The sequence below is a fragment of the Anguilla anguilla genome, chromosome 15 (genome assembly GCF_013347855.1).
Source record: "Anguilla anguilla isolate fAngAng1 chromosome 15, fAngAng1.pri, whole genome shotgun sequence".
Taxonomy (NCBI): domain Eukaryota; kingdom Metazoa; phylum Chordata; class Actinopteri; order Anguilliformes; family Anguillidae; genus Anguilla; species Anguilla anguilla.
The window spans coordinates 22459439-22471231 of NC_049215.1; the positions used below are offsets into that span (position 1 = coordinate 22459439).

At 47.9% G+C, this 11793-nt stretch overlaps 1 protein-coding gene across 1 annotated transcript; it reads right to left on the bottom strand.

Annotated features, from left to right (window-relative positions):
* Positions 1–128: 128 nt before the first annotated feature.
* Positions 129–10843, bottom strand: vps16 (vacuolar protein sorting 16 homolog). Its single transcript, XM_035393886.1, has 24 exons — positions 10650–10843; positions 9967–10055; positions 9758–9849; positions 9207–9335; positions 8663–8807; positions 8279–8394; positions 7889–8011; positions 7680–7735; positions 7477–7566; positions 6977–7071; positions 6787–6863; positions 6442–6573; positions 6134–6261; positions 5835–5870; positions 5183–5291; positions 4266–4400; positions 4043–4151; positions 3184–3281; positions 2783–2887; positions 2465–2542; positions 1623–1792; positions 1192–1288; positions 994–1097; positions 129–665 (listed from the first exon to the last, which is right to left on the bottom strand). Exons 1-24 carry the CDS (start codon positions 10697–10699, stop codon positions 521–523), a joined length of 2508 nt encoding a protein of 835 aa, XP_035249777.1. The 5' UTR covers positions 10700–10843; the 3' UTR covers positions 129–520.
* Between the last annotated feature and the right edge of the window lie 950 nt (positions 10844–11793).

Genomic DNA, 11793 nt, shown 5'->3' on the forward strand with positions numbered 1-11793 from the left:
ATGTGCAATGAGCTCACTTTGGCAGCTCAACATATTGTGCTCACACTACATACAGTTTAACTGAGCTCATCCTCCTCCTGGTAGATGCTGATGGTATTTTGCTCAAAGAGGAGAGGCATGAACAGATATAATTGAATTCAATAAACATTTATTTTACACTGAAAGCATAACAATAAGAAACCGGAACACAACAATGAATTCCAGACAATCACCACCTGTGGGGGGTGGCGGAGTGGGGGGTGGGGGGGATCCAAAGGTCTGTGAGTCACCCTTCCTCTGTGAGCCCAACACTGCCGTGACATTTCAGAATGTTGTGGCAATGTAACGGCAGTGCGATGAGGATGTCCACGCTTAGCAGCGAATGTCCCTCTCCTCTCTCTCTCTCTCCCTCCCTCTCCTTTTACCTTCTGCCATCTTCCACTCTGTGTCATTCGCCCAGAGGACAGGCACTTTCACACGGCTTCCCCAGGGCAGAGCGAAGAGGGCTGGCTTTGGCCCGGTCCCTGCAGGGTGCATGCAATCACTTCTTGGCGGTGACAGAGCGGGCGCGGTTCAGGCGGTCTAGGAGGGCGCGGTCGGTGGTGGGGGAGCAGCGGGAGAGAACCAGGCTGATCTCCGCCTCGCTGCGCCTCTCGATGGCTGCCTCCGCGGCTCCCTCCAGCTCCCTGAGGGGAAAAAAGCAGGTTGGTTATTCTGCGTAGCCTTCAGAAACTCAAACCCCAATTTACATTGGGCTCTACACTGAATGGAGCCTCGCCAGTCTTATGGTGGGGGGGGGGGGTGTCCTCTGGTTCTCACTGGAGAAACACTTAATGAGCTCCTGCCGCATGCACCTGACCAATCAGAGGAGCTGCTCTCGTGTGCTGAGACTGGGACAAACCCACCAACTGAAACTGTTATGGCCAGCAGCGTGCCTGCCTGCGGTGAAACTCCGCACGATCGCAAAGCTCAGACGAATGACGTACAGAGCATGTATGCCGATGACACACTCACCCCACAGCCAGGTGTGCTTTGACCTTTTGCTCAGGGGTCACCTTGGAAACGTACTTCTTGGCTTCATATTTATTGTGGTGCTTCACACAGACCTCCACGAAGGGCTGGAGAGACAGACAGACAGACAGAGATAGAGAAGTCAGGCAAAAGTGGTGGTTTTAGAAGCAGATCTGACTGCGGGTGAAGATGAGATCGCACCAGGTATCCGATGGGAGACTTCTTGCTCTTGGCAAACTTCTCTAGTTCATCCCAATCCTCTTTCTCTGCCAGAGCGGACAGCTTCAACCACCAGTACCTAGATAGATGGACAGACAGTCAGATTCAGTCAGGTGGACAGGCACACCCTTCAGTTCTCCAGACTACATCCAACCCCAAAAGTATGCCAACAGTACTCAGGCCGACCCCACAAACTGCAAACTGATTCTACTTCTCAGACAGTGCTTGCACATCCCTGATTGATCTAAATATATCACACTAAAACTCATATAATAAAACTTCACATAATTGGACCTTTTGGTTAGTAGCACGTTTCGCCGCAACTTCTTTGGGTCCTGCAGTAGTGTTTTAAAATGTTACGGTAATATGAAGAGTAAGGGTTTGCCCCAGTTTAAGCAGGGTCTCCCCCTCACCTCTTGTCTGGGACGCGGAAGTCCTTGTAGAGCTGCTCGGCCTGCTTGTGCAGGCCGGCGCTGATCAGGCAGTGCATGGTGTCCTGGAGGGAGGAGCCCAGCACGCGCTCGCCCTTCTCCTCCTCCACCCGCCGCTGGAACCGCAGCAGCCGCATCTCCTCCTCCGTGGCCTGGGGGGAGCAGGACCCACGCGCCGTCAGACGACCAAAATACCCCCCCCCGCCCCCCCCACCCCCTCGTCGCACGCCTTCACTATAGCAGGACCCCCCAAACCCTGGTCCCGGAGAGCCACAGGGTCTGCGGGTTTTCACTGTTAATGCGCGCTTCTCGATAGGTTAAAGCAGTTGACTGCACAGTTAACACAGTCTCACCTGGTTTCTTGGGACTGAGCTGGTTGTTGATTTGTAAAGTGAAAGCAAATGCAGGGACTTTCCAAGACATAAAGTGTCAACTAAATATAAAAAAGCAAACTAAAGTGAAAGCAAAAACAGGGACTTTCCAGGACATAAAGTGTAATCTACAAAAGGCAGTGAGTGGGGCCTTATCAGCAGTATGCAGTCTCTAAACAAAAGTCCAAAAAAGACCTCACTGTATGCAGGTGTGAGTCACCTACAGGTCTGTTTCTTACTTAAGTTTCCTTTGTCACACAGACTATACACTAAAAAAAGCTGATGATCCCAGTTGTTTAAACCTCTTGAATTAATATAATAGATACAACAAATGATCATTAAGGTTATATAAGGTTATAAAAAAGACATATGGGGGGAGGACTGAAAGTGAAGCAGTTGCTGCCTCCTACATTTCCCAGGGTCCAACAGCCCCTTGAGACAGGTCTACGTCACCTTGGCAGCAAACTCGTTCTTGGCCTTGTTGTACTCATCCACTGCACTCTGGAGATGAGACAAGCGGGCCTCCAGCTTCTGAAAATACAGAAAGTGCAGTAAACCACACAGATGGGCAGACAGAAACATGCAGGTGTGTATACGAACATCAAGGTACAAATAAAAAAAATCACAAAACGCAAGACAGTAACTAGATAAGAAGATACACACTATAATGGGATTTCCCAGGCATATTTCTCGTAAGCATTGCTCTCTATTCAGACCAGGACCTGCCCTGTTCTGGAAGCTTCTCTAACCGGTTTGTTTGGACTGACTCACCCCCTCTTGGTAACTGGCTCTGACATAGAAGTTTCCCAGTTCCTGGTGATCATCGTCCTGATTGAAGAGGTCCTTCAGAGTGTCCTGCTCTTGATACTTACAGAACTGATACACCCACACAGACACACATACGCACGCACACACAGATGCACACACACAGAGATGGTGAACAGATCAGTAACTACACAATTTATCTTCAACTAAATATAAGGGAGAAGAAATGACAAAAGGCAACAACAAAAAAAAAAAAAAGCTTTTGTCAAACAAAAACATATGCTCTAGACCAAAAGAAGCAGAACTGTTTTACCCAACAGCAGTTTTATCAATACTTCCCTTTTTGTGAACACAAACACATACATGTGCGCACACTCACTTGCTCACTAACCCACCCACCCACCCACCTGTCGGTATAGACTGAGAGCGACTGGCTGGTTCCTCAGGGTCATGAAGAAATCTCCCCTGTTCATCTCATTCTTCAGGTAGGTCACCACTTTGTACACTGAGAGCCAGAGATAGAGGGGGGAGAGCAGGGTGGTGTGAGAGAACATTAGCGCTTGTGAGCTGTATTTAGATCAGCATGAGTTTCAGAATGGGCTGTGCAGATAAAATAAGACTGTGCATCTGAAACAGTGTGCTGTTCTCAGGCCAGTATGAGTGCCTGTGTGCTGTACTCAGGTCAGTGTGAGTACCTGTGTGCTGTACTCAGGTCAGTGTGAGTACCTGTGTGCTGTACTCAGGTCAGTGTGAGTATCTGTGCGCTGTACTCAGGTCAGTCTGAGTATCTGTGTGCTGTACTCAGGCCAGTGTGAGTACCTGTGTGCTGTACTCAGGTCAGTGTGAGTACCTGTGTGCTGTACTCAGGTCAGTGTGAGTACCTGTGTGCTATACTCAGGTCAGTGTGAGTATCTGTGTGCTGTACTCAGGTCAGTCTGAGTATCTCTGTGCTGTACTCAGGTCAGTGTGAGTACCTGTGTGCTATACTCAGGTCAGTGTGAGTATCTGTGTGCTGTACTCAGGTCAGTGTGAGTATCTGTGTGCTGTACTCAGGTCAGTCTGAGTATCTCTGTGCTGTACTCAGGCCAGTGTGAGTACCTGTGTGCTGTTCTCAGGTCAGTGTGAGTATCTGTGTGCAGTACTCAGGTCAGTGTGAGTACCTGTGTGCTGTACTCAGGTCAGTGTGAGTACCTGTGCGCTGTACTCAGGTCAGTGTGAGTATCTGAGTGCTGTACTCAGGTCAGTGTGAGTATCTGTGTGCTGTACCCAGGTCAGTGTCTCCGCTCTCAATGGCTTTGCTCAGGGCCAGTTGGCTCCTCTTCATTTTCAGCAGCAAAGGTACTTGTTCCCCGGAGCGAGGCTCAAACTCCAGGAGCTGACAGAGAGAGAGAAAGAACAGAAGGAGAAAGAGGAAAAGAAGAAAGTGAGTATGGAGAGTGTAGCTGTGCGGCCATGCTCATCGGTGTTTGAGTGACAGCGGAGGCGGTACCTTAATGGCCAGCTCCGTCCTGCCGCACTCGTATGCCCTGGCTGCAATCTCAGAGTACGAGATCCCTGCAGCCTCTCCCAGCTTCACGCTGATCGCCCGGGCAACGACCTCATCGGCCTCCTCTTTCTGCTGGACCTGAGGGACCCACAGCCAGCGGGGTGTTAATGAGGAACACACGCACACAATGAGGAGCACAGGGAGGTGCCAGTGTGCTGCTGTAGTATCAGTGTGAGTAGGAATATTAGCATGTGTGCACAGGACACTCTCGTTGGCTCACTCTGGCGTTAGCATACACTCGCGTTAGTTCACTCTGGCGTAAGCCCACTCTGGCGTGATCATATACTCGTGTTAGTTCACTCTGGCGTTAGCCCACTCTGGCGTTATCATACACTCGTGTTAGTTCACTCTGGCGTTAGCCCACTCTGGCGTTAGCCCACTCTGGCGTTATCATACACTCGCGTTAGTTCACTCTGGCGTTAGCCCACTCTGGCGTTATCATACACTCGCGTTAGTTCACTCTGGCGTTAGCCCACTCTGGCGTTAGCCCACTCTGGCGTTATCATATACTCGCGTTAGTTCACTCTGGCGTTAGCCCACTCTGGCGTTATCATATACTCGCGTTAGTTCACTCTGGCGTTATCATACACTCGCATTAGTTCACTCTGGCGTTAGCCCACTCTGGCGTTATCATACACTCGCATTAGTTCACTCTGGCGTTAGCCCACTCTGGCGTTATCATACACTCGCGTTAGCTCACTCCTGCGTTAGCTCACTCTCATGTTAGCCCACTCTTACGTTAGCTCACCTTTGCACACTCTCACGTTAGCATACTCTCGTGTTAGCTCACTCTCACGTTACCTCACTCTCGCCTTAGCCCCCTCTCGCGTTAGCCCACTCTCAAGTTAGCTCAGACTCACCTTGCAGCAGGCCCAGTGCTTCAGCACCCTGCTAACTCCCTGGTACTCGGGGGTCTTCAGGTAGCGGCACATCTCTATGGCCAGAGGATACAGCTTACGATAGACCAGCCTGAGGCAAGTGAGTGAACAGGTAAGGAAGATGAGAAAGGGAAAGCTTTAGCTCTAGGCATACAGACTTCCGGAGCCATCTCTACACCACATACATGGAACTTTCAACTGCTGGGATACATGGTGTCTGCAGGGGAAAGGTGGAGGCTTGAAATGCTGCTGCTTTATCACATGCGGGCCCAGCGGTGGCTGGCTAACATAATCAAATCAGTCTGTAACTCGACTTACTGGAAGGAAAATTTGACTTCTGGGGGGAGGGGACGGAAAGTGAATCTTGACTTGTTGCCATGTTGAACCACTGTTTTGAATAACAATAATAAACCAATGATCCCAAAAAAAGAAGGGACCTTTTACTTTGCAAGAAATAAGACAAGCTTGCATATTAAAGAGAGAATAATTATTTGAGAATAATAATTGAGACACCACATGACCGGGATGCATAAAACAGCTGACGGGTAACTGACATACAATCGCTCTCACGCAGGAAAACGGAACCCATACACTAAAAAGCACACACACGTGCACACGCCCCAGCCGTTCTTACCTGTCAATCAACACCTGTACCGTCATCTGCTTGTACCTGAAGGAGGAATTGAGGAGTCTTTTGCTAGTTTAACATTTGAGTGCACATTAACCTCTACATTCTACCATGATGAGGCACAACATGTTTCTCTCACACCGTGAAGGAAAGTGATGGCGTGTGTGTGTGCATGTGTGTGGTGTGTGTGTGCGTGTGCGTGCATGTGCGCATGTGTGTGCGTGTGTTTGTGTACTGTGTGTGAAAGGATGTTGTGTGTGTGTGCATGTGTATGCATGTGCGTTCTCCCACAGAATAAAGGATACTGGCTGTGTGTGAGTGGGATGCCCACAGTGTAATCTCTCACAGCGTTGAGGACACGCAGGTCTCGGCACATGCTGACAAACTGCTCTGGTGGGAAGTTGCTCAGGAAGCACTTTCCAAAGGACGCCGCCTTTGTGACACAGACAGACAGACAGATGGGTTTTAGAGCCATGGATCCCTGTGCCCCCACCTCCATCCTCCAATTCTCCATAATCTCTCCATCCTATCACCCCATTGTCCTTCCCCCAGTTCCCCAGTTTCTAATCCGCACCCCTCCCCGTGCTGCTCTCTCTGTCCCTCCATCTCTCACCCTGAGCAGTGTCTTCTGCGTTTCGGGCTCATGCTCGTATCCGGCTGCTTCCACACACTGCCTGACGGCCTCGCCCAGCAGACTCTGCTCTTTAATCTCCCGCAGGTACTCATCCGCCTTCTGACTCTCCTTCTGCATGGCGAGACGCACACAAACGTATTAACACACGCGCGCAACAAACACACACACACACACAGGGACAGGCCCGCGCTGTCAAACACGCACACACACACACACACACACACACACACAGGGGGACGGGCCCGCGCTGTCAAACACACACACACACACACACACACAGGGACAGGTCCACACTCTCAAACACACACATGCACGTGCACGCACCTCATACTCCTTGTGAGCCTCCAGCAGCAGGGCTCCAGGAGCCATAGAGGCGATCTTGAATATCTCCTCACAGGCAGCTGAGAACAGCACACACCACAGTGAGCGGGGCATGGGCCACACCGCAGTGACATCATCACTGTTACTAACATTCATGATGGAGAATGTGGGCGAGTGACATCGGAGCACAGACCTGGGACCTCTTGCAAAAGCTCGTGGTGAGTCCCACAGATGATTCTCACACCATCCAACTCCGGGACCAGAAACGACTCGTCATCAAGGTGATATCTGAAGGCACGTGGGGTCAAGGACACTAACCGCCACTGAGGACAGCCCCGCTTGGCAGCACACCCCATGAGGATGGCATCGGTCAACAGCTCACAGCACTGCTTAATCACTTAAACCTGCTACTGAACTAAAAGACTGGCACTCAGTCTCAGAAATTATTCTTCCCCCTTAATACTAATTATTAAAAGGGACCCCTGCATACAAAACTGGAGGGCATTATCTTGAAGTACCCCCAATAAATAAACGAATGGGATCACAAGGAGTCAACGTTGAAGTCAACTTGTGCTCTGAGCACTGGACAGTTGTGACATCACATCCTTAAACAAAATCTGCATATAACAGGAATCCACAACGCTTTCAGTCCACATGAAGCACTGTCCAGCTAAGCAGCGGGAACAAGGATACTGAATGGTGTCTTTACACTCCCCTGCCACCAGGAGATGCCGGTCCCACATGACCACCACTGAGGGCTGCTGGCTCTTCGGTCTCCGACACCTGAGCACACGACAGACTCAAGTCACTGCACAAGACCTTAAATAATGCTGCCCAGTGCAGATAAATCTGACATAAACATGCTCACATAATCAACATGAAATACATCTACGTACCAGACCATCTGTTTGGGTGGAGTCCTAACCTTGGTTTCCACTTCACTGAGTTTGTCCTATAAGAATGGGGTTTTGAGAGCAATTCATTACACAGATATTTCTTACATATGATTGAAATTTCTCAACTCAGTGAAAGACATCGGTACTTTCAAATGATATGAGACCACTTAAATCGAAGATGTGAGGCAAACCTCCACACCTCCACACACCTTTAAATTGGCAGGGCCCATCCATACGTGCCCAGAGTCAGTGAAGAGGGCCAGGTACTTGTAGCTGAAGGACACAGCCATCTGGACAATGCTGTTGGCCAGGGGGGAGAGACCTGGTGGAGTCTAGCACACACAATTCACGCAAACACACACAAGCACACACACAAACGCGCAAACACGAACGCACACACGCACGCACGCACACACACACACACAAGTCATGCATGCACAAGCATCTTTCATTAGTGATATTGAACCATGGACCTGCCTCCCTGTGGCCACAAAAAATCCCAGGACAAATGGTAAAGAGTACTGTCCTGATGTCATAATCACAACCTGGCCATCTCCCTTAAATAAATTCCCCCCTGGCTCCTCCCAATTCCTGCTCACCACTGGAGTGCAGGATGTGTTGTCCAGGATGAAGAGGTCTGCTCCATTAGCCAGCAAAATTTTGCTCTGCCTGTCTTGTGTCAGCACTGCCCAACATGATGGTGCCCCCTGTAGCCCTGGAGGTTAATATATTTTTATTTTAAAAAACAAATAAATAAATAATATAACTGCACAGAGCACATACACGCAAGAGCAAATATGAACTCATAACTGCTTATAGGCATACCAATTGTATTTATATATTAATTTATTTTAGTTAGTGAGTTGTTTAACATATGCTCTTTTTCTGGGATTAGAGTGCAAAGACTGACAGATGAACAGTTTAAATTGAGTGAAAAGACAGACAGGTACAGCACACCAGACCAGCAAACACACAGAAAATACCTGGAATCTCTGGTAGCCGCCGAAGCTTCAGATCATCAATATTTGTTGCCAGGGAGAATCGGAATGCTCCGGTTACTATGGCAATCCCTGTGCCAAAGGGTGAATGGAAAACCTTGGCTTCCATCACGTGATTCTGAAGGACCTCCTGTGTGGAGCAAGGGGGACACACCAGGTCATTGTGCATGGCATTAAGAGTGTGAAGGAAAATTGTGCTTGTGCGTGTGGGTGTTCAAACACATGCCTGTGGGCAAACATAAAGACTGCTAGTGTTAGCACGTCTGGAGCCTCATAAACTCACAAGCAGCATGAGGTGTGTTTGTATCTGTGCATCTACAAGCATGCTGGTGATTGTCTCCAAGCAAGTATATGTGTGTTTTTCATTAAGAGAAAGTCAAAAGACATTTAAGTGTGTGTGTTTTCATGTGTATGTGTGGTGTACCGATGCATACACATGCAGATACATGTGTCTGCACACGTCTGCATGTGTGTGTGTGTGCGTGCTTGTGTGCGTGTCTGTGTGCACGTGCCAACTGTGACTGCCTACATTTCCCATGCTGAAGTGCCTCTTAAATCCTCCAAACAGGTCATAGATGAGCACGGTGCCATCTTCCTGCACACACAGCAGGTCATCACTCACTGTCCAACCGAGCTGCTTCACTGGGCCACTCTTCCACTGTGGGCACAGAGAGAAACTACCTGCTGACTGCCCCCAAACACTCACATACACACACAACTTTTGCCACTGGATACAGGCTTTTACTACAGGAAAGAGCCATCACTGTTACTGAATCTTCCCTGCTCAGTGTGTGTGTGTGTGTGTGTGCATACGTCTGCATGTGTGTTTTAAAGAGTTGAGAAGTCCTATGGACTGTGGGTCACCAGGACCAGAGCAAAGAAAGAGCATGCCAATACATTAAGATGCACACACACACAGGCAACATCCACCACCACCACCAAAAACAACAACAACAACCTGACAGTATAAGCAGAATTTTCACAATACAACATCTCCAAATCACATTGTACAGTGTACAGACAAAAAACGTTAAATGACAATGACAACTCGTTGTAACATAGCCGAGAGAGAAAGCATACGGGAAAGCTGGCCATGGAGGCGCCAGAGGAGGAGTAGATCTCGAGCTGAGGGCGGGCACTGGGGGAGCGCCGCTGGGGTTCTTTCAACAAAGCTGCGGATAGAAAGACGATGGAACGTCAGCCGCATACAGCTCTTGGTTCAACCGGCCAGGCGTACAGACATTACTTCGCACATATGAAGACACCCATCCCCACTCGAGGGAACTCACCGATTGGTCCGCCGTACGGAGCGGCCGCGACCAGACAATCTCTGAGGCCGTCTTTTAGGTTCCATCCCATCTCGTACAGCTCAACCTTTCTGCAAAACAGATCACAGCTGCCTGTGAAACAAGGCTCAACCTCGGACTAATCGCATATGGCGTTGCTGCAGCTTGGCATCAAAGATGACACACTACGCTCAAAACGAGTAATCAAATTTACAGGCTATCAAAAAGACAATAGTAAGAATTTCGCTTACGCACTACAGAACTGTACATTATTGATTACTTGATGTTTGATTAATTAACACATCGACCAATGTGCCATAACACATAAATACACATAACGGACCCCCAGGTGCGCCACTCAAGCTGGTAAACAGTAGCATGTTGCCAGTGAGCAAATGACAGCAAGCATATCGGTCACATGATTGGCTGTGCTAAGGGCGTTAGCTGGAAAGCTAGCTAGTTAACATTGGAAATCGGTGCACAGAAAAGAGTATTGCAACCACGTACTGTGCACATAGCGAGTCTTCACAAAACAAAATGTGCTTACTATAACTTAGATATTATGCTCTAATTTCGTTTTTGGACAATCAAATAAAGTACAGAAAGCTAACAAAATGATATCGCTGCTAACCAGCTTCCCATGAAACCAGAGCAATACATAGTCTAGTTACTAAGCTTCCACAAACCTGTAGAAAGCCTCCCCCAGCGGGTTCCAGTTCGCTGTAACAAACGTCATAATCGCCGCGATGTATCTCTTTCATTCGGATGAAATCGGGGTTTCGAAGGGGGCTAAATCCCCCTTTGTTTTTGGCTGTTGTTCTAGCCGCTCTGTCATCAGCTCCTCAGCTGACCTGCAGCCACGGTTCTTCCGCTTCCTTGTAGCCAGTAGCGACGTCTGCTGTCGAAAAAAGTACACCGTTTCCCGAAAAGCAGGATGGGGCATGTAGTGCAGCAGTCGTGAAATGAATCGTTTACTGTGCGTACCCAAAAGACGCCTGAGACACTTGGTTTTGCTTATTATTTTTTACAAAACTTAAAATTCAGTAATTTAAATATCTATATTATTTATTACAATTATTTCACTTTACTACACTGCGTCACCGGTGACTGGACCACCTCACAAATTTAACAAAGGTCAAATGTTTTGTTACACATGAAATGTTTATGGTTGACATTGCCTGCTCAATAATGATTCAGAATCGTCCTTAACTTGAATCAATGTGGACTTATTTTGAAGTCGACATCGGATATGTGTTAGCAGTATATTGTCTCATTAGAATGTAAAAGCACTTGACTGAACAAGGCCGAGGCAGCTACAGTGCAGCCATAGGTAGGCATTGCCTCAGCCATAAGGAGATACCTCAACAAATGAGGGATAGTTGTTTCTACTTATTTAATTTAGATCTTATTGTAACCTTTTATTTGCATCTATTATTTATTTAAAAAGATATGAAGGAAGGAAACCTTTTTCAGTTATTGTTGCAATATTTGTTTTGGGATTGTGTTTTACTATTGTTGATTATGGGTTTACAGAACTATTTTGATTTGATATTATGGTAAACATTGGTATAGGTTGAACTAGTAAATGGACAATGTTACTTAAGTAACAGTTTCCTTGGGCAATGGGATCAAGTACACCTACTTCCTCCCCCCATTTGTACTTGTAAAATACCTGGGCAGTTAAAAGGGTCTTCTTTCTTTACTTATTTTTCACTTCTTCTATATGAGCTTCCTATAGGATTTATACTTTACAGTAGTGTTACTTGTGTTGTAACAGAATTGTAATGTGTGTGTCTTTCTGTGTGTCCTTAATTGTGTGTTCTAATAAAA

Bases quoted from the DNA above. Each gene is read 5' to 3' on its own strand.
- vps16 (XM_035393886.1), bottom strand. From the start codon at position 10,699: ATGACGTTTGTTACAGCGAACTGGAACCCGCTGGGGGAGGCTTTCTAC. The intron at 4,401-5,182 runs GTGAGTCTGAGC...TGGGTCCCTCAG, and splicing joins AGCACTGGGCCTGCTGCAAG to GTCCAGCAGAAAGAGGAGGC. The intron at 4,152-4,265 runs GTACCGCCTCCG...TCTCTCTGTCAG, and splicing joins GGACGGAGCTGGCCATTAAG to CTCCTGGAGTTTGAGCCTCG.